This window comes from Sturnira hondurensis, unplaced genomic scaffold, assembly GCF_014824575.4.
Source record: "Sturnira hondurensis isolate 20B ecotype Veracruz unplaced genomic scaffold, ASM1482457v3 Scaffold0021555, whole genome shotgun sequence".
NCBI lineage: Eukaryota > Metazoa > Chordata > Mammalia > Chiroptera > Phyllostomidae > Sturnira > Sturnira hondurensis.
In genome coordinates, this window is record NW_028094186.1 from 2,052,259 (window position 1) to 2,079,847 (window position 27,589).

Genomic DNA, 27,589 nt, shown 5'->3' on the forward strand with positions numbered 1-27,589 from the left:
GTATAAGCATTGTTTAGAGAAAAAAATAAAGCAGATATTCATATGCCCACCCCTCAGCTTTGAAGATTCCCCCCAATAGGACCTTAAGGCTCCCCCCATGTCCCCGCCCCAATCACATCTCTCCTTCACCCTCCCTCCCCTGCTGTGGTGGGCAGTGGGGGGAGCGTGTGGGAGGACCACTCTCCTGGTCTTTGTATTAATCATTCTCTTGCACGTCTACACATTTTTTGCTTTCGTTTTCCACTTATAAGAACAAAAATTGGGGGATGAACTGAAAGCCAGAAATAGGGGATGTGAACTATTAAGCTACTGAAGAAGTCTACGTAGGGGGAGGGGATGAAAGATGGTTAATTCTCCCCATTTTACAGATGAAAGACTGAGGCTTAGGGAGACTCAAGGCCACACAGCCAGAAGGTGAAGACACTGGGTGGGAACTCGGCTGGTATGCACTGAGTTGCAGACTGTCGTGGACCCTTGGTTTCGCTGCCTCATCTGATCAATAAGCGTTTACTACGAGCTGACCCTGGGCTGGACCAGCATCTGGTCCAGCCTCCTGCCCCTTCCCACACTTGGAACTCCCTCCCTCTCCTGGCCTCACCTGGAGTATCTCCCATGACGAGAAGCTCTTTGCCTCCGAAGGGATGTGTCTCCTCTCTGTCACACCCACTGGCCCCAGTTCCATCCCCAGCATCCACAGGGTCCCCTGCCCCCCAGGAGCCCTTCACAGATCTGAAAGTGGAGCTCCTAGCCCCCAGGCCTGCTCTTCTCCAGGACACAGTCCCCAGGTATTTCAGCAGTCCATCATGCCACTTGGTTTCAATACTACTCCCCACGCTGAGGTCCCTGGAGGTGTCACCTAGGCCCCAACAGAGAGGCTCGGCTGACTTGTCCCCCAGGAGGGTTGAACAATGACAGCTGCTGTTTCAGAGCTTCCACTGCGCACCAGCAGCCCCTCCACTCCCGCTCTGAGCAGCAGTAATTACCTCCATTTTACAGGTGTGGTGGCTGAGGCACAGGGAGGCGGGTGTCCTGCCCAGGGCCTCTCCACCTGACCCTGACCCCAGAGCTTGGGGCCCCCAGGCTGATGCTCTGCCTTCCGGCCCTGGCTACCTCAGGGAACCCCATGGGCAGCCCTCCTACTACAGCCTCTGTTCTCTGGACCAGCAGTGCTGGCTTAAGGGTTAAGAGTCAGATGCTGGGGAAGCATCTGAAAACCCGAGGCTGGCAAACTACCCAGAAAGTCAGTGCCCCTGAATTAAGGAGAAGCGGAAACGTCCGTGGCCAGGGTTCCACACCTGCCAGGGCTGACCTGGATTACAGATCCGAGCTCAGGGCCCTGAATCCACATCTGCCTCAAAGTTTGTGTGTGGGTCCGTCCACAGTGTGGTCTGTGCCGACACAACCTTATGTGTATGTGTGTGCACAGACTCACACGGAGGCCTATCTGTGCTTCCACGTCTGTGTGTGTCTCCATGCGAGTGTCTGAACACGAACACATGTAACTGCACATGTGGCCGAATCACAATGGTGCTGACCCCCGTGAGGGCTTGTGTGTGAGTTGCCATTGAGTGTGTGCAAGTGTGCCCATAAGCATGACGTGCTGTGCATGCATGTGTCCACAAGAAGGGTGTGTGCGTGTGTGTGCGCGCCAAGGGTCTGGTGGAGTCTTTTGCATCCTGGCTTCCCAGCATTCTCTCCCTCAGCTGCCCCTCAGATCTGAGAGTCTGATGCCTCCTCCCCATGTTCCAGCCAAAATATAGCCCGTGGAAAATGAGCTTTATTATGGAATCGATGACACAGGAAACTGAGGCTTGGAGAGGCCTAACTGTGAACAGGAAAAATAAAGATGTGGCCGTCACCAGTCACATGTTTTCTAACGTGAGTCCTTAGTCCCTACCAGGGGCCCTTGGCTGTGGATTCCAGGCATGGGTACTGAGGGCATCGGACAGGCCAAAGTGGGCTGGGGTGTGGGGGAGGAAGACAAGACCAAGGCAAGGCCCCCCAAAGGCTTTTGCAGAGGGCAGCTGGGCCTGTAGGCAGTCCCTCAGAGTCGGGTCCCACTGCCAGTGAGCATCCTGTGTGACCTTGAGCAAGCCCCTTGCTCAGGAAAGGTCCTGTGAGACCTCCGTTTTCCCGGGCCTGTCATGGGTGAGCACGGAGTTCTAGAAGATGGACCATTTCCCTGGAGATCGAGTGTGGTCCAATGCACTCATCTCCCTGATGAGGTGTCCACGGCTCAGAGGGTAAAGGCATTTTCCCAGGGCCACCCAGCCGGAAACAGGGACAGCCCTCCGGGAGCCAGCAGCTAGGCCGTGAACCTCAGGCCCAGCCCAGGCTGCAGGTCTCCACCGTCCTCAGGCCCCATGTGGCCCCAACGCTCTGGGATTCCCAGGGGATGGGATTCGTTGGAGTTGATCAAGGTGTAAGGCCCAACTGTGTCCCCAGCCCATGAGAATAGCAGAGGAAAACTGGGCCATGAAAGAGTGGAGGCCATAAAGGCAGGCTTGCAGGCACTGAGAAAGGAGAGCTGCGGGGGCCAGGGCTTGTGCTGCGTCCGACACAGACAGCGAGACCGTGTTAGTAAGTTTGTAAGTGGGACAAAGAACTGTAACACCAGGACACACCCTGTCCCCCTCCCCCCAGCCCTAGGGATCCACGTCCCGACTCAGGGGGCTGGCGGCTGCACAGCCTGATACTGAGTGCTCGATTCCTCACGGACTGTGTGTGACCATCAGCACCTTGGCCTCAGTTATCCCTTCTGTTATATGGGAACAAAAAAGCCTGACCACATGCAGCCCTGCACCCTGGGAAGTAGTGAAGATGAGATATTGCAGAGCGTGGGGTGGTTCAGACACGTGCTCGGGAGTCAGAGCTCCCTGACCTTCTTGCCACCCGGAAGCCTCTCCGAGCCTCAGTTTCTACAGCTCCTCAATGCACAAGGTTATTTTGCAGTTCATCTCAGATAATGCAAGCAAAACAGGTGCTTAAATACAGTACTCCCCAGGCCTGGTAGGGCCCGGGAGACATGTGGCAACTGGCTGATGGGGTAACCTGTGGGCAGGCCCAGTTACATAACTTGGGGGCCCGGTGCAAAATGAAACGGCAGGCCCCTTGTTCAAAAAGAACTCAGAAATGTAAGGCAGCGACGGCAGAGCGTTGGCCCACGTGCAAGACCCGCTGAGAGCAGGGCCCTTCACTGTGACTGCGCGGGTCCCAGGTCCTGCCTGTGGGGCACTGCGTTCACGTGAAGGGGCCGAGGCCCTGCCACAGTGGCTTCCATCACTGCGCTGGGGGGCTGCAGCTGGGACTGTGACTGCTGGGTCCTGCCACTCTTGGTGGCCATCAGAGGCAGCATAAAAGACCAACTGTTCTCCACCTCCTTGTGCCCCGTTTTTATCTCCTGCCATGCACAGAGCACATAGTTGATTTCTTTCCGCAAAGGGCTGCGCTTTTTTTCTTTTCCAAGGGCGATGCTGGAAAGCCATGTGGCTTTTATTGCTCGGAGGAATGTCTGAGGCGTTCCTGCACCACCACATGAAATGGAGCCGTAATCTTCATCTGCGTAAGGCCAAAGCCCCTGGTCTCCTCTGAGCCATCGGCCTCTGAGATTAATTAAGGCTTCACAAGGACTGACAGTCATTAGGACCTTTTTGGGGAGGTGGAAAATCCCAAATGGGACTGGCAGGGCCGGGGAGCCACTGAGTGGGTGGTGGGGTGAGGAGGGCCTGCCGTGGGGAGGGAGGCATCTGGGACCAGAGTCAGTGGGCGGAGCCAGGAGGGGCTTCCAGACTCTGCCCCCGGCCTGGGCTGTGACCTGGAGTGGGCCCGGGTTCTGCTATTTGATAAGTGAGAGATTTAGGTCTGATATCCCAGAGCCCTGTGGAGTCTGACAGTATAATATTCTGAATCCTGCCCTCAAGGCTCCTGCCAGGATTCCAATTCTATTCCATGACTGTAACTTCCAGCATCCGATTCTCGTCCGTGAGAACAGAGCGTGGTGGCCAGGGACCTGGGTTCTGGGGCCAGGCTGCCTGGTTGGAATCCCAGCTCCGCACTTCCCCAGCTGTGTGTCCTTGGGCAAATTACTCAACCTCTCTGTCTTCAGTATTTTTACTTGTAAAATGGGGGCAATAACTGTACCTCTCCCATAAGATTACTATGAGGCAGGGACAAGCATGAAGTGTGGGACGAGGCCTGCCGCGCGGTACGAGCTGACCTGCTGTCAGAAGGGTCTCACAGAGGTCAGGGTTCACCCCCCGCGGCTCCAATCCTGCTTCAGAAGTTGGTTTCTGACTGGCTCCTAGTCTCACTATGTGATTAAGATTTGGAGGCATTTTGAACCTGGAAACCCTCCTGTCCCTCCTCCACTATTGGGGATGGGAGAGATGACAGCCACTCAGAGGGGCCCGTTCTCTCTCCCTGGCTGCCAGAGCCGAAGCCCGTCCCAGGGCTGGGAAAGGGCTCGCCCGTCCCAGAACGCCTGCGCCCCAGTCTGCCGAGGTCCCTCTCACCACCCCCTGCCTCGCCCGCAGAAGAATCATCTCATCTGAGGGCTCTGCCCGCAGGTGGCTCTGCTCCTGCCCACGGCTGTGGACGGAGAGTCCATGGCTCCGTGACCAGCCGGCAGGGCAGAGAGGGACCTCAGATCCAGTAGTGCGGAAAGAAGTGCCCCGAGGTCCTGAGGTCTGGAGCCAAGAAGCTCTCCATGCTCTGAGCCTCGATTTCCCCGTCTGAACAGTGCAGAGGGTAAGATCTGTATCATGAGGGTGAGTGATAATTGGGGTAAACTCCCAGCACATGACCAGAGCCCAGCAAATCAGGACAATTACTAGTGACAGACCACAGGACTCTGCCAGAACCATTTCTGTATTTTACGGATGGCCAGTGTGAGAAGCAGAGCGGTGCGGGGACCCCGAACTAGAACGCACTTCCCTGCCTGCCCTCCCTGCACCAGGCTCCCACCAGACTGCCTCTCCCGCTCCTTCCCTCCTTCCTCTCATTGCCCAGCTGGGCGCCCCCTCGGGATGGGCCTACAGTGGGGTGGGGGTGGGGGCTATGGGTTCCTCCACTGAAGATGCTGGGAGCCAATGCCGCCTGAGGAGATGGCGAGTGGTCTGGGGGGGCGGGGCTCCAACCTGTGGTCACAGGGACCCTCGGCTGGGATCCCTCAGGGAGCCTGCCTGGTGCCAGGAGGGGCCACAGAAGTACACTCCTGTATTCAGGTGGGGACTCTGGCATGTCCCCCTCCAGTGCTGGGCGCTCAGGGGCTGCTTTGGGCCATGAGGTGTACCCTGGGGACCATAGTGCGGGTCCTGGCCCAGGCTCCACCGGGGCCCAGGCAGGCAGAGGTCAGACCCCCACTGGGGGCGCCTCATGCTGCCCCCTCCACCCCAGGTTTTGCCCAAGCTCAGTCTCAGTGTCGCTTCTTCCTTGGTCACTCAGGTGACATCTCTGCCCCTTCCGGGCCCCAGTGTTCCTGTCTGTAAACCAGGGACTGCAGCTGAGTCTACCCCCTCCCCGGTGGTTCCGAGGCCGAAGGAGAGCACAGGGTGGGAGGGCCTCAGCCGCGACCCCTGCAGCGCCCTTCCCGCCTCCCAGCCTGGGTTACGAGGTGGCTGTGGAACTGAGTTTACTGCTTCTAGTTCCGCCACCATCAGAACAGCAAACATCTGTGTATTGGGCTCTTCCCGTTACTGTGTTCCACCCAGGAGAAGGTGCATAACCAGGTGGGGCCGCAGCTCCCCAAATCCTGAGTCAGGTGGGGCTTTTAACCTGGCCCTGGTTCTCCCCAGCCCAGAAAACCCTGGGCAACGCTCCTCTTCATTTAAATGGGTGTAACACCTGCTGCATACAATTGCTCTGAGGATGGGGCTATTCGTGTTAAAGCCCAAAGGGCCTGGGCCGGGTAACACCTCAGCAAATGTGGCCATCACTGTCCTTCCCATTATACTGGCCAGGGCACCAAGGCTCGGGAGGGGACCGAGGCTTGGGGAGGAGCAAAACTTACTCAGCTAGCAGCCAGCCGTGGCTGTTGGCTGAGCTGGGAGCTGTACCCCAACCACAGTGCTCTCCCCCACGCCCCTCCTCCCTGCGAGTCTGGCCCCTTGCACAACAAAACTAGGTAATTTGAGAAGTGCACTTGTCTGCCCGCACCTTCTGGAGGCTTTTGCAGGCTGCCCAGGAGAGGAGGCTCAGAGTGGATCTCTGGGGTGTGGGCCCCAAACCCTGAAGCGACAATCCATCTAGCACAAGTCTCACAGTTTTTTCATGACCCTTTCTAACCTTATGTATAGTTAGTGTGTAACATGGAATACAATGTATAATCATATGTGTGTAAATATGTATACCTAAAACCAGGATGCAGGCAAGTGCTGGTTTAATTAGCAGTTTTGTTCTTTTTCTTTCTTCCGCATGGAACAATCAATGGTATTTCAGATCCGTGACACTCGATGCCCCTCTCCGCCTAGACGGGGTTTTCAATGGTTTGGATTTGTAAACTGGGGCGATTGGAACAAACTCCACTTATAGGAGAGGAAACTCCGGCTCAGGGAGGGACAGGAGTGTCCCACCTTGAGTTCCAGGGCACCAAGCTGGAGGGTGACGCGGTGATAAGTGTCCCTCCAGAGTCGGGGTGTGGAGACTAGAGTGGGAGAAACCATTAGCTTCCAGAAGACAGTCCTCTGTATGAGCCGCTGGGCTGCGGCTCCTGTGAGACCTGGGGTAAAGGGAACAGATGCCTCCTAGGAAGGGCAGGAGCGGGGAGGGGGCTGAACTGTCCACTGAGGCCAGTTCCTAATCAGGAAAGTGCCTGTGGGGGAGGGGGGAGAGATGGGGGCCAGTGGGTTTCTGGAGTGAGGGTGTGAATGCCTAAGGAAGGTGGAGACCCGCAGGCAGCCCTGTGGTGCATGCTGACAGCCCTCCTGCAAGCTGCCTCTGTCTGGAACCGGACACAGACAGCCCTTACCTCTCCCGGCAGCCTCTGGTGAACCAAGGGGGCAGGATGGCCTGAGAACTGGGTGTTTCACAATGGGAAGCATGAGGTCCAGACAGGGGAGGGAACTTGCCAAAAGCCCCTGACTAGGAGTGATCAGGCCTTATTTTTACAGAATAACAGTGACTGCTTACACAGTGGAGCTTACACCTATTTGCCAGGTCTGTGCTAAGCCCTTCACACACAATTCTGTGAAGAGGCCACTATTATGACCCCACTTTACAGATAACACAGATGAGGTTGGAAGAGGTTTTCAGCAATTCTCCTTAGACCAGAGTAGGTGGTGGAAGAAGAAAAACGCAGGCAGTGGAATTGCAGGCCCAGGCTCCCTTCACAACCAGTGACCTCTTAGAAGGCTTTCCAAAGCACAGACGTCCATTTTCTGGCACTTACGGGGGTTCCTCACCCTCCCCAAGCACCAGGATTCTCCAACAATCAGATCTTCCCTTGAAAGCACTCTGGTCAGTACCTCACTACCAGGGAAGCATGCAAGTAGCTCCTAGGTACCCCACCCTCTAGGGGCAGGAGGAGGGCTTCCTGACAGAGGGTCATTCTCACCCCATAGATCCTCTCCCTGGAGTGAGGACACTGGTAGAAGGAGCAGCCACCAGAATCAGGGCTCTGCAGCCCCCAGGCTAGGTCCCCGTTCACCCAGCTCTTGGCCAAGGCCAGCCCAGACTTCCCACCTTCCTCATCCTGCTGCAGACAACTTGGGGGCGCGCTCAGGTGGGAGCCACTTGAGGGAAAGCAGGGTGTTTGTCCATCAGTCTCCTGGAAGAGAGAGAGGAGATGGCTGTCCACTTAAGATGGGGAAGGGAGAGGGTATCCATGTGTTCCAGATAGTGGGGGGGGAACTGTCCAGTTGTCTTCCAAAGGGGCGGGCAGAGAGACAGCCCTCGGTCTGTCCGTCCAGGATGAAGAACTAGGTCGAAGTAAAGAATGAGCTTGTCTGTTCTGTGCCTCCTCCTCAACCCTGACCCAAGAAGGGGGCAGAAAAGGATTGCATTTCTGTCGGGAGGAATGTCCTACGGGGTCGAGGGGTGCAGGGACCCTCTGATGTCTGAGATGCGAATGCAAAAAGCACCAGTGTCGAAGCGTTTTGTCCACGGAGTAAGGGGGAGGTCAGCCTTCGGTATAACACCGAGCCTTTGGTTTGTTCGAGACGTGACCGCATGGATGTTGAAGGGTCGGACAAGACGTCTGTCCAGAAAGGGCAGCTCTTAGGAGATGATCCCCAGCTCTTGAACACAGGGACCGCAGCTGGCACACGTGTGAGCGCAGGGCCTGCAGGGCCTGCAGGGGCAACTCCGCCGCTGGCAGGGTGCAGACGCCAACTAGCGGTGGCTCTCGGAACTGCTCAGGCTCCGTCGGCCCCAGGTGACCTCGGGCCCGAGCCCCGAGCGTCAACAGCCGAAGTCTTCTGGTTCCGGAGCCCACCTTCTGCGAGCGCCCTCCAGAGGGCTGGTGCTAAGCCCGGTCCTGTGCCAGGTGCCGAGACGCACATGAGCTCCATTCTCAGGAAACCGTTTGTAAACCCGCTTTCGGATGGGAGGGAGAAATCAGGCGGAGGGGCAAGTAACGGCACGGATGTAAACCGAAACCATTAAACGAATCGAATTTACAAACCCCCCATGACGCGGGTCCTGGCCCCACAGCCGCTCCAGGGTAGTACGCGTGGCCCGCCCTCCCAGGCCCCGGGCCCTACCTGGCTACGACGCCGTGGGCCTTTCGTTGGGAAGCTCCTAGAGGTCGGACACACTAAGGTCCGGGTCTCTCGCTTTCTTCTGGTTCCACGGCCCGTGCCAGCGCCCCCGAGAGCGCGGTGTAGACTCTACACAAAGTCCGGTAAGGGGCCCTCGCAGTCCTCGCTTTCGAAATGGGCCGAGGAGCTGACTGGAGGCTCCGAGACGGGTAGGGACCAGATCTCCCTGTGGCCAAGGTCGGGCCAGGTCCCATCTGCTCTGCAGTGCGCGCTGGGCTTGATTTCGTTCGTCGACGACAAACGAAATGGCGCACACTGGGCCGAGGTCAGATCCAGGGCGCGATCCCGCAATCCTCATCGCATGCTATGCTTCTTTGCTCTCGAACCTTGGAATTCGTCGTTTTGCACCTGTAAAGGGCCGGGAACAACTAATATCCAACCCAATCTCCAGAACGGCGGGATCACTCCGCAAGAGTTCGTTCCTCAGAAGCCAGGGAACGCATCTGGGACGCTAATCCACAGTGAATGAGGATTGGTCTTTTCCTATTCCCCTCTTCTTTATAGCCGTTCCCTAGGCCCGCTTGCCCGCTTGCCCTAAGGTGCTGGAGATTGTTTGACGTGGAGCCCCAGGAGTGGTTGGTCGCGCTGCCGGGACTGGGAGCGAGGACCCAGGGCCAGCGAGCAGACCCTGCCTCGGCAGAGCCATCTGCATTCCTGCGGCGCAGCCGCAGCGCACCGCCGGGGAAGAAGTGGGCTTGGACCCGCGGGAGCCGGTTTGCATCCACGTGGAGGAAGAAAATTTCCTCCTTTGGAAGCCGGGGCCCTTAGCTTTGCGGCAAGTCCCGTTCTCCGCACAGTTTTCTTCTCGCCACGAACTGCCGTCCTCTTCCACAATATAGGACCGTGGTTACAAGCCCGGGGGTTAGGGGTGGGGCAAGGATCAGGGAAAAGCACTCGCGTTTTTCAGGCTCATCGTGCTTTACAAGAAGCCACAGGCCTCCACAACGAAGAACGACGCCGCAAGGCCTGCGCGATTCTGACCGTTGTTTTGAGGGGAGAGTGAAGAGGAACGGGGTTAACCTTCCCCCAAGACGGATGCCCGCGCGTAGGGAACACCCTTCCTTTTGTCCCCCGGCTTGGCCCCGGGGCCCCGGAGGCCAAGACCAAAGCCGCACAGGGCTGGGAGCTGCAGAGGCTGCTGGCGCGCTCGTAATCTCTTGCGCGGTGGAGGCTCTTGGGTCAAACTAATTTCCGGGCGGGGCAGTGAGAAGACTCTTTGGGGCAGCTCCCCGCGCGGTGGCACCCGCCTTGGGATGCCCGCGGCTCCCCAGTGAGGGCGCGGGTAGTACAGGCCGAAAGCAGCTGGAGATGGGGAGGCTCGACCGCAGGCGGCGGGGAAGGGGGAGAGAAAGGGAGGCGCGGCCCCGGAGACGGCGGCAAATCAGCCTTCTGCAGGGCTCGGACGTTTCAAACACATTTTTAGCCTCGGCCCCGGTTCCCCAGGACCCTTGCGGAGCCCTGGGCTGTCGCGCGGGAGTACGCAACCCCGAGTATTCATCGCCAGGCGAAGCCTTCCGCCCCTCCGGGTGGGGCGGCCTTCGGCGGTCCCCCGCCCCCACGCCCCCCCGCGAGCGCTGCCGAGGTGCCCGCGATGGGGGCTCCGATTGGCTGCGCAGCGCGTCGCTCGGGCGGCCCCGCCCCACGGGCCCCGGGGTACTAACCCCGCGCGCGGGCGGCCGCTGCGCCGCCACTTGATTCTCGAGGATTTGTTTTGGGGCTGCGGCCGCGTAGTTGGTGGGGCTGCCGCAAGCGGGCTGCGGGGGCGGAAGGCGGCGGCGGCACAGACCGCGCGGGCCGCGCCACGGCCGAAGCAGCCGGGACCGCCGCGAGGGGCGGCCGCCCTCGGGCCGCGCGCCCACGATGCGGGACTAGCCGGCAGGCAGCGCGCGGCCGTCGGGGCTGCGAGGCCTCCCTGCGGGAGGACCCCGGCGGGGCGTCCCCGGGCGCCGCCCCCTGCGATCTGAGGCCCCGGCCCGGCCGCTTCTGCTTTCCCGCTTCTCGCGGCAGCGGCGGCCGAGGAGGCGCCCGCGCCGGCTGCCCCCGAGGGAGCCGCGCCGCCGCCGCCCGTCCGGCGCCCTGACGGCCGCTGTTATGCGTATTCCTGTAGACCCGAGCACCAGCCGCCGCTTCACACCTCCCTCCACGGCCTTCCCCTGCGGCGGCGGCGGCGGCGGCGGCGGCAAGATGGGCGAGAACAGCGGGACGCTGAGCGCACAGGCGGCCGTGGGGCCCGGAGGGCGCACCCGGCCCGAAGTGCGCTCGATGGTGGACGTGCTGGCGGACCACGCGGGCGAGCTGGTGCGCACGGACAGCCCCAACTTCCTCTGCTCTGTGCTGCCCTCGCACTGGCGCTGCAACAAGACGCTGCCTGTCGCCTTTAAAGTGAGTACGGGGCCCAGGGAGGGAGGACGCCGGCCCTGGGGCTCCGGGCGTCTCAGCTGCAGGAGCCAGGGCGGGGAAACGGAGGGGAAGGGAAGTGCCTGCGACCCCGCAGCGAGACCCAGGCAACTGGGCCAAGGGCCCTTTCGGTCTGGCTGGGCGTTTCGCCCGACTTCTTCGGCGTTCGCTCTTGAATACACCCCTCACCGGTGACTTAGGAGGCTTGCCCCCTCTCCACCTTTGGGGATCCCTGCGGAGAAACACTGATATGGAAACGGGCAGATCGGGCTTCCCTCCAACCCGGATCCCACGGACACAGCCGCGGGCAGGGGAGAAGAGGAGCCCGGGGGCCAGGGCGAGGACAACGGAGGTGGGGTGTGGAGGGTGGATAGGGCCTACCCTCCACTGCCGGCACCCCTCCTCCTGCACCGCTTCAGAAACACTTCCTGCTCACACCCTCCAGCTCTGGCTTCAGAAATTTTACACCCGGTGACTGTGGGCCGCGAGCAGAGACACTGTCCCTAAACGGTTGCGGCTGGGATCCCAAATGTCAGGCAAAGATTGGGGGCGCTCACACCCCCTGCCAGCCCCCAGTCATTCAGAAGATCTTTTTCTCTTTGCCAAGGAGTAGGCGACTGTTTCATTTTCATTTTTTTAAGGGGGCAGCGAGATGAAACGAAAACGCCTTGGTTTTCCCCTAAACCTCTCGCAGCTGCCGTGAGAAAGAGTAGGGGCAGGAAGGGCTAGCGGCTGGGGGTGGCGGTGCCCGAGGTGGCTGGAAACAGCGGCTCTGGCAGCCGAGTCCATCCTTGCTCCCATTAAGACGACTCCAAATTGGAAAAAAGGATGGGTGGCTCTTTGAGGTCTCCCGGGTGACATCTTAAAATACCAGTGGGGGACATCTCCTTGGGGAGGAGGGGGTGCTGGGGGGGACCGTGTGACTTTAATCCTCAGATCGGAGGTTTTACTGTCACTTGGAGCTTAAAAGGAATCTTTGAAATTAAAAGAAGACAGGATGTTGACAGGAAATCTGGCCTTTTTAATCAGACCCCAAACATTTTCTCCTTGAAATTTTTACCATCTGGATCCCTAGTCCCTACACGCGGTGGCCACGTTTAAATGGCTGTGACTGCGTGTGCAGTCTGATTCCTTTGCAGAAGGCATTGCCTCTCGGTGCTCCTTGGGGTGAGGGTCCGGGGACACTCTCCTAGGGGGGCATCTCCACCCCCATCCTGCAGTCCCCAGCAGGTGCGTCCTCCTGCTCTCAAAAGCTCTTCTCCCACTTTAAAAGGGTTTTCTGCACAAACCCTCTCCACACGCCAGTTTGTTTTGCATTTTGCATTCTGCCTGCATAACGAATTCAGGCTATGCAGAAGCTGATAAACTGGGCCTGGGCCACATTTCATGGCCCAATTTCATACCCCAAACGGCTTTTGCATTATTTGAGTCCCATTTTTATTGTCGTTGATATTATTTTTACTTTGCTAGAGGCAGTATTGATTCCTATTTTTGCTCAAGCAAAGGGAAGAAGGAAACTGCACTCTACATCATGACTGAGCTCGTCCCCAGCTCTCGCTTAGATTTAATTGAATTAAAAGAATAATTTCGAAGGGCATGGCTTAACCAATTTGTCTAGTATTTTGGTGTGCGAGGTAGAGATTTTTTTTGTTTTTGTTATGTGCGGAGGAAGGTCTCTGTTGTTTTTAAGCCCTTTCTCCACCCTGCATTTGAGAAATCCGCAGTGCGCCTGGGACCTAGGGGAGCTGCCCGCCCCAGCCCTTCCCCCCTTCCTTTGCCTCCCCCTGCCTTTCTGAACTGTCCTCCTGCCCCGTGCCCTCAGGTGGTGGCTCTGGGGGAGGTGCCAGATGGAACAGTTGTGACTGTGATGGCAGGCAACGATGAAAACTACTCAGCTGAACTGCGCAACGCCTCCGCCGTCATGAAGAACCAAGTGGCCAGGTTCAACGACCTTCGCTTCGTGGGCCGCAGTGGGCGCGGTGAGTGGGAGGGACACCGTGCCAGACCAGCATTGGGAGTAGCAAAGGTTGGGGGAAAGGAAGCTGAGAATAAGGCCTTGGGGTCCAAATGGGAGCCCCAGAAACAGGTCCAGTTGTGTCTAAAATAACAGTTGGAACCCGTTAGGGTGTTACCGACCCCTTTGAAGATGTGAAGAATGTTAGGGTCTCTTGCCAGAAAAAAAAAGCCACAGCTTTCTCCTAGTTTCTGGGGTTTACTAACTCCTGAACCTGCCGTGCCTCCCCTCCCCCCTTTAAGTGCCCAGCTCTCACGAAAGATGCTGGGGGGGGGGGGCGGGGATTAACAAGCTCGAAAATGGGCCTTGCACTTTTTTCGGCAGGTGGTTTAGAGAACAAACCCTCAGTCTGCGGGGCCCAAGAACCCTGGCTACTCTCCCCAGTGGGGCATATTCTCCCCACACTCAGAGGCTGCCTCTCCACAGCTGTGGTCTCCCAAAGCCGCAGTTTCCCCAGCCTTTTGAGCCTTAACGTGGTTTAGAAAAGAAACAATACGGTACAGGATGCCGAATGCTGGCAAGGGCGGCTCACAGGCTGCCATCTCTCACCCCACAGTCAAGGCCAATGTGCCTACCTGTCTGATCCACCTGGGGCAGCATGAAGGAAAGTGGGACCAGACTCGCTGTGGCTGCCGCCAGGGGCTGTCGAGTAGGAGGGGCTGCTGAGTAGGAGGGGCTGCTAGGACCTGAAACCTGTCACCTCACCAATTCAGGTTGAGAAGTTCTAGAAGCTCTGCCCCGGAAAAATGGGTCATTGAAGGCTCGCTGGCCCTTTAACACCATGCTGCTGAAAACGGGAGTGCCCTTCCCAAGTGCCTGGCCTGCTGGTCCAGCTTTGTTAAGAAAGTGAGCTAGGTTCCATCTGCCCCTAGTCTCAACAGAGGCCAAGGCAGAATCGTACTTTTCAACACCAATAAACAAGACCTTATCAAGGTTTTACTTTCCTCCGAGCCGCCTGCCCTGCTCAGAAGTGGGCATCTGGGCACCATTTTCCCCTTTTCAGCCATTCAATGTATACATACAAATGTCAAACATATTTTGACTTTTCAGCATTAATTAAAACCAGGGCATTATTTGCATGTAATAACTGTTTACTTGTTACTTTTTATGAAACTGAAATAGTTTACATTCTTTCAAACATTTCCTGTTCCTGTTGGCTCCCTTCCCCACGCACAGATTTCTTTCAAACGTTGCCCGTAACTGGTTGCAGGTTGATGGATGGAAAATGTTTGCTTTTATGAATTAAGCTTTCATTGCTGCTCCTAATTAGTCTCCAAGCTCCTTTTGTCATCCCCAATATCTCAAGCCTCTTGCAACTTAATCCCAGCCCCAGCCCTGAATGGAGAGCCCCTCGCTGCCACTGGTTGGCGGTGGCTTGCTTGAATGCCGCTCGACTGCGGGGTGGTGGCCCCGCTGCCGGCCCAGGAGTGGTGGCACTGAGGCAGGCCCTCCATAGCTTCTGTCCCTTGGGAGGCGGGCAGAAGGGAAGATAGGTCCCCAGAGCCCTGGACGGCACCGGGAATGTGGCACCGTACCCCCTCTTCTAGGGGGTGCAACATAGAAGAAATGATGATTCTCTGACCTACGTGAGACCTTGCCTGGCCATCCTTCTGCTGAAAATGATTTCCTTGTGGCATTTATGCCCACAGACCTGCACCCACCCCGCAGGGCCTGCCTAGAGGGCGGTGGGTGTCCGAAGTGCAGTTGGACAGCACGCTCTTGGAGTGGGCACAGCTGGCTGTGGCTGGATTGTGGCTCTGGAAAGTGGATGCAGGAGGCTGAGTCTCCCTCACCAGCCTCAGTGGTCCTGGGCAGCAGGAAGGGGCCCGAATGGGAGTTCAGATGCCCACGGAACGCGACGAGGCTTTCCGACCTCAGAGGCTCTAAAACCAGCCGGCCTGGGTTTCAGTGCCCAGCTCCACCAGCCACTTGCTAGATGGCACTGAGTAAATGGCTTAATCCTCCTGTGCCTCGTTTCCTCATCTGTAAAATAGGGATCATAATGATACCGACCTTGTGGGATTTTGTGAGGATTAAGGAACTTGGTACAAGTGTCTCAGTTGGCACATACCGAGAGCTGGATGCGTGTTAGAGATTTTGTTACTTCAAATGCCTGGGACTAGAGGAGATCTTTGAAGTCCTTTTGAGTGGTGACTGTCCCTGATTCTCTGATTCTGGTGCGGTTTGGGCGGGGGTGGGGGAAACCCAGAAGGTGTGAGTTGTTGAGTGGGAGAAGTGGAGGCGGCAGCGAGGAGGAGGGCAAAGGGGTCCTGGGGCAGGCAGCAGCCGCGCCGGGCCTGCCCATGGGGAAATTCCCGCCGAGAGAACGAGTCAGTGATTGACACAGGCCGGGCCGCTCCTGGAGCAGGGACAGGTTGGCATTTGGGAGCCAGCGCTTTTCCCCGGCTCTCTGACTTCTGCCAAGGCTAAGAAGCCAGAGGGGAACGTCTACGTGCTCCCCTGCTTTTTGTTCCTTGATTCTGTCTCAATTCCAAGAAGATGCCTTTCTATGAAAGACAGACGCATACCACCGCCTCAGAGCTCACGGTTAGCCCGAAGGTGTGAAACAGGAAAAGGGAGGGAAGGAAACCGAGTCATTGGTGTCTCCTGCAGTGATTAAGGCCGAGGTCCCCCCACCAGACTCAGTGCCCCCTCCTTAAACTGAAACGCACCTTTTACTGTGTCTCAATGAAATGCATAGGTAGTCTAGCTTCTTTGCTTATGAGCAGTTTCCAAATCTGTATAATTCTATAGCTCTAATGGAAAAGCAGGGAAGGGGGGAAGTAATTTATAATGAAATATCTATTTGAATATGCAAATATTGGGTGAGACCGCACTGTTTGGTGGGCAGGCGCTCACGGCCCTGGCAGAAGCTGGGTGACGGCCGCAGCGGGCCCAGCCAGTGAGGTGTCCGCGCCTCTGAGTCTCAATGCGGCAGTGCTGCTGTCGATGATGTGATTTTTCTGGAGTTGGGGACGATTTTGGCAAAGTTCTTAACAAAAACTTTAAAAACCTGTCTTTCCTCCTGGAAGATTCAGTAGGCATTAAAAGTGTGCAAAAAAAGAAATGTGCCGCCTTTTATGCAATATTTAGTTAGGTTCTTAGCTCAGAGAGTCTGTATGAGCAAATGTTTCACACACAGGTGGAATGAGTACTTCACTGCCCTGGACACTTGCCTGGCCCCTGAACCCCGCTCCTGAGGACCACACACAAGTCCCCAAAGTCCCCTCTAGGAGGCGGCCACGGGCCTAGGCGAAAGTGGGAAGAGCAGGGGTTCCCGAACTGTCAATAAGGGGTTAAAAAACCCATAGTAGGTGGAGAGAGATTTGGGGTGATGTGTGGCTTGCAGGCTTGGAGGGGACTGCTAGGAGGGAGGAGACAGGCAGCTTCTTGGCCGGTGTTAAGAAAACCCAGAGGTTCCCTGAGACGTGGCCCCTCCCGCTATCCAGGAGCCCCATGGTTGGGGCATTCCCCATGGGAACCCTGGCTGAGAGGGACAGGGACTTGCCAGGGTCACACTGCCAGCCCCAGCTGTGCATGCTGAGTGGTCCAGGGCCCCAGGTCCTGCGGGAATGCCTGGGGCCACTCAGAGCCCCGAGGGGCAGCTCTTTCCAGACTAGGGCTTCTCGCCCCACAAGCAGGGCCAGCCCTTGGAGTACCTGGGTCTGTAATTCCTAGGCTCCTGACTGATTGCACATTTTCCCGGAGATCCTGCGCAAAGTTGTCCTCCTTTGTCTTCGCAGCTTCCTCTCTCCCAGACGGGAGAGAGGTGGTGGATGGGTTTGCTGTCAGGCCACCCAGAGGGGCAAGGGGCGCTCAGGAAGACAGCTTTCCCTCGCCCCTGGTTCCTGGGGTCCCTGCCTCCACCTGCTCCGCCCTCCCACTCCTGCTCCAGGTCCCAGCCTCTCCCTCCCACCCTTCCCCCTCCCTCCTGTCTGGGAGTACCCAGGAGGGGTAGAGCCAGGCCTGGGAACTGGGAAGAGGCTGCAGAGGAGGGCTGGTGACCTCAGGAGTGGCCTGTGCCACCCGGTCTCACAGCAGGTCCTCAGCATCTGTGCGGAGGGGACCGGCCCGGCACACTCTCCCCTTTCTGGGCCCTGCCTGGGTACTGGGGAGCCTGGACAACTCCTGGTCCCTTGTCTCAGTTTTCTGATCTACAAAATGGGGGCGATAATCTTTGTTCTTAATTCATTTAGTAAACATCTACCAAGCACCTACTGTGTACCGGAGACTCTCCCAGAGGCCAGGAAACAGCAGCAAACAACACAGAAACGCTGGCCCCCAGGGAGCTCACAGTCCAGTACAGGGAAACCAAGTAAAATACACAAGTTGACGAGTCATTAGACATAATAAGCATTTAGGGGAAATTCAAGCAGGGAGAGTGGGAGTGGGGGGTCTGTGATGTTTCTGATTGAGGTTCTTAATCTTTTTTCACCCCACGGACCCCTCTGACAGGCTCAGAATAATGCTTTTTGGAGAACAAAACAAAACACAAAGGATTACAATGAAAACCAATTATGTGAAAACATAGTTAGCAAGATGTCTTTTAAATTGTGATAAATGTGCCGCTTTGTTAGCACATTAAATAGTGAGGTCTAGCAGTGGGGCTGATGACGACTGTGACTTTGAAGTTGTGACGGGCATGAGAGATATTTGGAGAACTCTGCAATGCCTGTAATGTGATATGTAACTGCGTGTGACGTCTGCTGTGACAAGGTCACGGGGACGTCTGTAATGCTTTGTGGCATGTTGCCTACGTTCATACTCAAGAGAGATGCTAAATTTCATTTGGAGGTTAGGGACAATACAATTGCCACTCTGTTTTGTTTGTCCTATCCCGGTTCACGGGCATACTCAGTTCTAAGAGGAGGCCACAGATACCAAGTGAAAAGCCCCTACTTTGCATAAAGTGACCAGGGGGCCTCACTTTTCAGTGGAGACCTGAGGGAGCCGAGGGGACAAACAGGAGCACTTGGAGGGGGTCAGGGCCCGTCTGGCCTCGCAGCCCTCCGGCCGCCCCCCACCCCACTGCCGTCCACCTGAACTCCCCACGGCTCAGTGCCCTGCAGCACCAAGGAGGTGAGGGACAGGGAGGCCCAGGGACCCCCAGGAAGTGCCTGACTGGTTGAGGGCAGGGGTGTCTGGGAGGGAAATGACCTCAGAGTGAGGGAAAGCAGGGGGAGGGCCCCTGGAGGGGGCGGGCAGGGAGCCGGAGAGCCCCCACCTGCCCAGCACTCCCTTGGACCATCTGCACGGCCTGTGTCCAGAAGCCATGGGAAGCGTCCCTGTGGTCTGAGAGAGCGTGGCCACGTCTGTCCCTCGGAGTCCCCAGGACTCCAAGGGCAGGCACGAACTTTGGCACTTGCACCCTTCCCTCCAGCCGGCTGGCTCAGGAAGACCTTTCCAGAGAGAGAGGCCCCATTCTTTCTAACCTCACAAACTCACACCTCAGTTTGAGGACCATCCTCCCCCAGCCCTGGTATCTCAGAGCCCCTGGGCTCCTCGGCGTGGCCCCAGCAGGCCGGCTGGTTTACTTTGGTGTTGGAGTCCCCTGTTCCAGGGGCTGGAGCTTTCGCCTGATCACTAGAAACAAGTTCCCAGAAAGAACCACGCAGAGAGGACTGTGCTGTCAGCCCCACCCGAGTGGTGGCCTCCCACCTGTGAAGTGGGGACAACAGAACCCGCCTGCCTGCCTTGTAGAATTGTCGGGAGCACAGGGACAGCAGAGGGGCCCACTTGGGCAGCACGCCTCTGCTCCAGTGCCCACCCTGAGCCAGCCCCGGGGCACACAGATGCCCTGAATCAATGGCCACTGCCCTCAGGGAGTCAGTCCCTAAGCCTGTATCTGGGGTCCAGGGACGGACAGCTCAGACTGGAGCCCTAGTTGGACTCCAGGATCAGCGAAGCTCCTCCACACCTTCCCGAGCAGAAGCTTTGCTGCTAACAGGGAGCAGTGGGGGCAGGATGCTCTCACTCCCAGGCTTGCCCCCACTGCTCCTTGTGATCAGCAAAGCCTCTGCTCGGGAAGGTGTGGAGGAGCTTCGCTGATCCCGGAGTCCAACTAGGGCTCCGGTCTGAGCTGTCCATGTCTGGACCCCAGAAGAATCCAAGATTTATCTGCAGAAAGCAAAGAGAACCCAGTTTGCCAAAGGTAAACCTTCATCTATCTGCCTGTTACATGAGGAAACCTGCCCAAACATAAAAACGAGAGAAGTCGGGAGTCAGAGGTAGAACTGAGAATGCAAAGTGGAGTCAGAAAGCGAACTGGGAAACTGGCGGCCACAAGCAGGAGGTGGAAGGTGTTAACAAGCTTTACGGAGAGTGATGTCTGAGCGGCGCTAAAACCTCGGTAGGGAAGGATGAGAGCACGAAGTTGTAAGCTGGGTTGCGTTAAGGCTGGTGATAAACATACAAAAACTTTCATTCTCTGGGAACAGAAGAAAGGCAAGTTCAGTCAGGAGAGTTTAAAGGCCCGTCCACCTCCATAGACCTGTGGCCGGGCGCCGGGCACCGTGCCCCTCTCCGAAGAGTCATCTCGCAAGAGAGGTCAGTGCCCCTAGCTGCACCCCCACCCTCTGATGCAATGAAGTCACTCACCGCTTCTTGGAATCTGTGCTCAGGAAACATGCAGAGGTGTGGACAAAGATTTTTCTAAACAGAAGGCCATTTCATTTTATTTCAAATGGTAAAAAATAAATTACTATTATTTTAAAAGTTTTTTCCCCTCTCAGGAATTTTGAATGGAGACTTTGGAGCCAACTGTCTATTTAAAAATAGAACAGAATTCTGGAAATAACAGTTGTGTCTACAAATGAAATGTCTGCAGCTCTCAAATCAGCCCTGTCCCTGCCCCAGCCGCACACGCCACTAAGAAATTAGCAGCACCCTAACTACCCGAGAGTAAAGAGATGGATAAATAAAAGATGAGGCCCCTGTGAGCTGAAATATTTCGCAGCCATTAAAAATGAAGTTTATGAAGAATTTTTAATGACACAGGAAAGTGCTTATGATGTGATGTTAAGTGGGAAAAAAGCAGGGTACAAAAATACACATTTTGGAATCACTGCAACTCTGAATACACACACAGCCCTAAAAAGGGTCAGGGGAGAACACCCGAATAGCAGCAGGGTTTATCTCTGGCTAGTGGAACTCTGGGTGTTTTTCTTCTTTTTTATATCTTTTATGTTCTCAAGTTTTTCTATAAAGATCACTAATTACTTTGAGGAAAAAATGTATGGCCACCCTCGCTCCCCATCCCCAAATCGCAAGGTCTCCGGATAGAAGAACAGCAGAAATGGGACGAGAAACAGGGAGGAAAGAAGCCAGAGCGGTGGGGGAGGTGGGGGCGATAAAGTTGGTGCCTGCCCTGCCGGAGCCTTGGATGCCAACCCCTGCAGCTGGAACTTGACCCAGAACCCCATCTTCTCCCCAGGTTCAAAGGACAGAGACCTCCCCCTTCTAGAAGGTTAGGGGCTTCTTGGGGAGGCAGAGAAGGTGGGAGACCGGCATGTTCTGAGTGGCTCCGGGTACCAACCTCCTGCTTTTCCCTCACTGCCCCCAGGGAAGAGCTTCACACTGACCATCACTGTGTTCACCAACCCCACCCAAGTGGCCACCTACCACCGAGCCATCAAGGTGACTGTGGACGGACCCCGAGAGCCCAGACGTAAGTGCCAGAGCTGCTGAGTCTCCTGGGTGGGGGGAGAGGGTCCAGAGGGGGAAGGGCAGCCGCCGAGGTCAGACAGGTGGCACTGAGTCCTGGAAGCACCCCTGTGGGGGCTGCGGTCCGCTGCCCTGCACCTCCACACGCTGCGCATCTGCCCGCAAAGCCCCAGACCCTCTCTGCTAGGCCGAGACTTGCAGAGGCCAGTGAGGAGGCTGGGCCAGGAGACAGCAGGAGCAGCTGAGCCCCTCTCCAGTGGGAAACTGCCTTGGGGGTCTGCCGGGGGGTATGGACTTGCATCATCAAGGAAAGGAAGCGTCTGGAAAAGGCTGGAGAGAGTGAGAGTGTGTGCGTGTGTTTTGGGGCTGGAGGCTGGGCCAGGTGTGCCCTATTCCACCCCAGCTGCCTCTGCCAGTGGCTGTGGGAGGCCAGACCCCTCCTCGGCAGGTCTTTCTTTGAGTCTCAGTATGGGGCTTCCTCAAGTCTCACAGAGCCCAGGCGCTTTCACCCCAGGACCCACACTCTAACGATCAGGAACGCAGATTTGATTCTGCAGGTACTCGTTGAGCACCTACTAAGTGTAGGGAGCCCTGATTTTGCATTTTAGCATCAGAGAGAGCTGGTGTTTAATTGCTTCTGCCTGCTGGAGGACCCAGAGTTTGCCGAGTCAGGTTAGGGAAGCCGGAGGCACAGCCACCACAGAGTGGGCCAGAGGCCGGTGCTCCCTGGATGAACGAGTGAGTGAGTGAGTGAGTGAAACCAAGACCTGGAGGGCCATCGCTGCACGGCCTGCGTCCTGAGCTCTGAGCAGAGCAGGTGTCTGGACTGTCTCTCACTCGAGCATGTTCGCCGGGTGCAACGAGAGCTGCCCTGTCCTTCTCTTTCTTTGTAACTGTGGCCCCTTGCAGTTCAGAAAACCTCTCACATTTATCATCTGTCTCATGTGGGATCCTCGTGACAGCCAGAGCCAAAGAGTCGCCCAGTTCCAGTGAGGAGAGAATCCAGGCCTGGGGACATTGAGATCCTGGCCGGGGCCTCACACTGTCTTAGCTTGGGGGGTGGGGGTGGGGTGCAAGGAGCATCCAGGGTCGCAGAGGCAGCCTTTGATCCTGATTCTGGGTGGAGCCGGCCCTGGGCAGGACATGCTCTGGTTTCTGCCAGTGCCCAGGAGGCTCAGAACAGGAAAGCCACTCTGCCAGGGCGGGGTCAGTGAGACCACTCAGGCCTGGCCCTTCCTGGGAATCAGGCAGGCCTGGCTGCCCATCTGTCCAGTTCCTGGGCCCACCACAGTATCTGGCTACTGGGAGAGGCTCAGAGCTGGGCCTAGGGGCCCTGGAAGCACTCTGTCCAGGCCTCTCGGGGCCACCTCCCGTGGCCCCCCTGAGCTCGTGGTCATCAGGCCCCAAGGCAGTCAGCTCCCATTCTGGCCAGATTCCTGTCCAATCCTGCTAGGATTGGACATGGGTGTGTCCATGCCCTGGCCTTGGGCTTCACAGCCCTGGACAAGTCACGTCTCCTTTTGGCCTCAGTTTTGTCCTCTGTGAACTGGGTCAGTGATGCCCAAAGTCTCAAGGTGCTGAAGGCTGGGAAGCCCTGGCGAGCTGTAGGCCACTGTGCAGAGAGCAGGTTCTGAGCCAGCTTGCCTTCCTTGGGCGAGTTGCTGACCTCTCAGGGCCTCGGCTGCCTCCTCTAGGAAGTGGGATAATACCACCCACCCTGCAGGCCTGGCAGCCAGTGCCCACAGGCCTGTAGTCTCTGGCTGCAGCTGAGGGAGGCTCCTTGTGAGTCATTGGATGGCAGTGTTCTGTTACCCCCGGTACTTGGCCATCCCCGTGGGCTCCCACCACCACCACCATTCGGGTGGCTGCTGAGGACCCAAGGCTGTGGCAATAGAGGTGTGAGTTTCTGTTGAAGAAGGTGATATTCTACTCTGAGTCTCCAGGGGCAGAATGGGGATGGACAGGAGCCACAGTTAGGCTCAGTGTGATGATGCAGCACGTAGGGGCCACTCCATAAAATAGTGAGCACCCCGTGCAGAGAGGCATGCGAGCGGGGTGGGGGGTGGGGGTGGGCTTGGAGCCTGGTGGGAGAGTTCCCAAGGGCCAGGAGGTGCCTGGAATCCCTCAGAGCCCTCCACGTTCAGCCAGCCCAGCCCAGGCTGCCCACCGGGGCCCCTGGATGAGGGGGGAGACTTGGCCCCCACTCAAGCCCCCTACCTGCTCTTCTGTCTTGGGGGCCCCTCAGACCTGAGGCAACCCCTTCTTGCAGTGAGCTGGAGGGGGAGGGGTGGCACAGGAAGAGGCAGCAAGAGGAAGGGAAAGCTGGGCCTGGAGATAAGCCTGAATCAGAGGCCAGGCTTGCTGCGTGACCTGAGGCAGATGGCATCCCTCTCTGGGTCTTGGCACAGCTCAGTGTATTTAAAGTGGCTTGTTCAAACAAAGCTCAGCAGAAGCTCACTTTTCGAAAAGAGCAGCAGTGGAAGGCGGGCGGGTCTCCAGGTCTCCCACCCTGAGGACTTGCCTGCCCCACCCGCCCTCAGGGCTGGTCTCCCTAGCACCCTGGTTTGCAGCCCCAGCCTGGCCTTCAGCCTGTGGCCTTGGAGAAATCCACCCCTTTCAGGGCCTCAGTTTCCCCACCTATGAGATAAGAGGTCAGCCTAACAGCTGCTGTTCATCAAGCCCTCTTGGAGTGCCAGGCCCTGTTCAGAGTCTCTGTTAAGTGATCCTTCGCAGCCCCTGGGGGAGACAGGCCAAGAGGCAAAGCCCGCGTCCAAAGGTGAGGTTCCGTGCACCCAGGGCTCCTGCCTGGGGCTCGGGAAAGTGACCCACTTAGAAAGGCCTTCTCACCTCCATATGTGCATCTATAAAATGGGGATGATATTAGCATCTTCTCTGGGGAGTTCTTGTGGGCATTAAACCAACATACAGCTGCCTAGCCCGCAGGAAGTGCCCAAGAACCCTCATGGATTATCAGAGGATTTTCTTTCTGGCTCTTTTTTCTGCTCTGTAACCCCCCAGCCCTGTGTGAGGGCAGAGCCTTTTGTAGGGTGGGGTGGGAGTAGGGGCTGGTCCAGGGAGCGAGGAGTGGAGGCTGCAGATCCCCGAGGCCCCTGTGGGTTCTGTGGCTGGGCTGTTCCCCCCGGTGCCCTGCAGAGCGCGCCCAGTCTGCAGCCAGGGGCCAGCTGGGTTTGAAGGCTGGCTCGGTGGCTTCCTGCCTGTGTGGCCTTGGTTTCTGAGGTTCTCAAGGCTGGTGTCCCTCACAGTCACTGGGGGCCAGTGACAAAGCAGGTGGCTGAGCGGGATCCAGGCTCTGGGCAGGGGGCAGCACAGGGCCTGGCAGTTCTGTCATGGACCTCAGTTTGGGGACTGTTCACCCCACATCTTCCAGGCTTAGCAGGTGATGGTACCTGAGAGGCTAGGACCCAGGCTCTTAATCCTGCCTGAGGCAGAGACGGGGCAGCCCTGCCATCTGGCCCATGTGCCCTTTCCCAAAAATGTGCATGGAATGATTTCAACAAATATTTTCCTAGGCACCTACCATGTGTTAGGCACTGTTCTAGGAGCTGGGGCCACCTCAGTGAATCCAACAGACGGGCTCTCGCCCTCTCAGGGGTGGAGAGAGATGCTAAATGGGTCTGTTGTCACCATGGCAACAAGGCTCCACCTGGCCTGTGCCTTTGCTCCTCTCTCTCCCTCTCAACCTCCTCCTCCTCACTCACCCCACCCTGGGCTCCCAGCTGGTCTTAGATCTGCCTCAGGGCCTTTGCACTGCCCTTCCCTCCCCTGGAACACTCCTCCCCAGACACCCCCAGGTTGATGGCGCCCTCCATCTCTCCCTGGAGTCTTTCCTCAGGCCCTGCAGTGAGCCCTGTACTGACCACCCTGTTTCAAATCGCAGGTGCACAGCAGTACCTCCACTTCCTCTTACACTTCCCAGTGTTAATTTTACCTGAAGCACTTAGCAGCGTCTAAGATGCTCTCTAGTTCACTCAGTGTTCTGTTCCTTTCTCCTCTCCCTCCCTATTGTACACGTTCCACAGAGCGGAGGTTCTTTCCTCTGCTTTGCCAGGCACTGCTAGAATACGGTGCCCAGAATACGGACGTGAGCACCTAGTAGGTGCTTGGTAACTATTGTGGAATAAACAAAATAAATGATTAGCTACTTAATTTCAGGTCCTGTGAAGTCCTATGAAAAAAAGCAAAGCTGGGGGTAAGGGGCCAGAGTGTAGGGGACAGGACATGGCAAGGACAGGGGACAGGGAAGACCTCCTGAAGAGGTGACATCTGGTCAGGGCCCTGAGGGAAGGGAGCAAACAGCCTTGGTGGCTGCTGGAGGCTCCAGATGGCATGGGCGGGAGAAGTGACCCACCGCCTGTAGCTGGGCCTTTGAGGCTTCTAAAGTCACCACAGCTTTGTCCCCAGCTCCAGGTGTGGTCGGAGGGATGCTCTGGTGGAGGGGAGCCACCCACTCCTGGCCCCCCACGATCCCCAGGGGCGTGCACCCAGCAGGAGGGAAGGGGTTAACCTCAGACCTCCCTGGTTCCCCTAATCAACCCCAGGCCGCTGGAAGCCCCAGTTGCAGCCCTGGGAAGGAGCTGCCTGCCTCCCTGCCCGCTGGCCCCCCGCCAGCCCCCGACCGGCTTTCATCTGCTCACAGGGGGCCGATTCACGGCAGACCACCCCGGGCCCAGCACCCGCCTGCGATTCCACGCGGTTGTTAAGAGTCGGGTGTAAATCTCCTGACAGGCCGCAGAGCGGGCCTAGGGCCCGGGTGCCCCACCCCTCGCCTGGGCGGACAGTGGCTGCTGTGTCTGGGTTGTGGCCGCACCAGAGCCGCGCCAGGCAGCCGGGGAGGCAGCTGAGTGGCTTCATATGGGCGAAGGGCCCCATCATTGGGGCACACATTGTTCCCCAGACAGCTCTGTTCCTGTGGCCCTCCTCTCTGCCCCTGCTGGCCTCCTGCCCCCTCCACCCAGCTGAGGCCGGACACTGAGCTGCCTTCCTGCCAGTCAGACCTCGCCAGGCAACCCAGCTGCTCTCTCATGGAGGTCTGAGGAAGTCAAGACCTTAGCAGCCAAGCTGCATGCAGTGTGCCAACCCCTCTCTGTTTGACCTTGACCAAGTGCCCCTACTTTCCTATCTGTGAAAGGGGGTGACCGTAACAGCCTCTCCCAGGGTTGTGGCCCTTGTAGACAGTGTGCATGGGCCACTTGGCACAGTGCTTGGTGATGCTGGAGGGGACGCCGGTGGTCTGAGCCCAGCTGCTGGAGGCTGACAGGTAGACTAAGCCAGGTCCTGTGGGCCAGGGCTCTCCCCATCCTCCCTGCAAATTGCTGTATTTTTATGTGTTAAATATTTTATTTATTTTTAGAGAGAGGGGAAGGGAGAGAGAGGGAGAGGGAGAGAAACATCGGTGTGTGGTTGCCTCTCACGTGCCCCGTCACTAGGGACCTGGCCCGCAACCCAGGCATGTGCCCTGGCTGGGAATTGAACCAGAGACCCTTTGCTTCGTAGGCCAGCACTTAATCCACTGAGCCACACCAGCCAGGGCCAAAACGCTGTATTTTTAAACACTCGGGGTCTGTCCTCAGCTCTCTTCAGTCTCGGGGGTTGATGATATGCTAACCATCTTACAGGCGCAGGCGGGTCAGAGTGGGTCGCCATCGGAGCCGGCCTCTCAGCACTGTGCTGCAGGGTGGGGCAGGGCCCCGATAAGGTCCCCTCGAACCCTGCCATCTTCTCCCCAGGCCCGTCCACGGGGCCTGCAGAGAGCCTCTCTCAGCCCTGGGCCTGGGCTGGGCCCAGGCTGGGCCCTGGTACCCATTGTCTGGAGCCCCAGGTTTTCAAAACCCAGGCTCCTGTCCTGCAGGATGGACTCCAGGAAGAGAAGGGGGCCAGGCGCTTTCTGTGTGACCTCAGACATGTCACAGGCCGTCTCCAAGCCACAGTTTACTCACCTGTGAAACAGGGACGGAGGAAGGAAGACCTTCCACGTGGGACGATGCAGGGTGAAACGTGGTAGTGCGTGTGCCCCGCTCAGACCCCGGCGTGGAGGAAGCATCGGGAAGTGGGGCTCCCTGCCCCTCCTGCTGCCCCTGCTCTCAGTCTGCAGAGGGGCTGCGGGGCTCCGTGCGGGGAGAAGGGGGCCTCCTGGGGGGCGGCTCCTGGGCTGAGCCCCCAAAGGGCAGGAAAGCATTCTGGCCCGGCTGTGCCTGGGCTGCGGCTCCAAAGTGCGGGAGCCAGAGAATACTAGAGAAACCCTGGGATCAGCGGCAGGAGGTGATGGCTGAGCCCTGGAGCAAGCAACTTGCTCTGCCTTCTTCGTTTGGGGCCCCTCTCGGGCCCGTCGCTGATCCTTACAGTCTTAAGTCAGGGACTTTCAGAGCAAGAGGGGCTTCAGTGAGCAGCCTGTGCAGAGGGGAAACTGAGGCACAGCAGGAGATGCCCGCCCCGCTCCCACTGTGGGGCCAGATGAAAGAGGTCTCTTCTGCGGGCCCATCTTCTTTCCTCAGGCACAGGAAGCTCCCCCCCCCCCCCCCCCCCCCCGCNCCCCCCCCCCCCCCCCCCCCGCTCCAGTGGAAGGGCGCAGGCCCCAGGGCACCCAGGCTCTCTGGCCCCCCTGCCACGTGGCGCCGCCTCGGCTTCCCTGTGCCCCTGCCTGGGAAGGGAGGGCCAGCTCCCAAAGTGCTGTTAACACCGCCCCCTCCAGAAACTCCACCCTACGTGAAGGCAGAGCAACGCCTGGTGGGAGCGTGTGCTCTGG

At 57.8% G+C, this 27,589-nt stretch overlaps 1 protein-coding gene across 1 annotated transcript in view; it reads left to right on the forward strand.

The window, feature by feature from the left end:
• Positions 1-27,589, forward strand: part of RUNX3 (RUNX family transcription factor 3) — a 59,659-nt gene that overhangs the window by 22,698 nt on the left and 9,372 nt on the right. Inside the window, exons 2-4 of the mRNA XM_037032886.1 lie at positions 10,861-11,135; positions 12,973-13,129; positions 20,726-20,830. Of these exons, the coding sequence (XP_036888781.1) occupies positions 10,861-11,135; positions 12,973-13,129; positions 20,726-20,830 (537 nt within the window). The remainder of the gene's footprint in view (positions 1-10,860; positions 11,136-12,972; positions 13,130-20,725; positions 20,831-27,589) is intronic.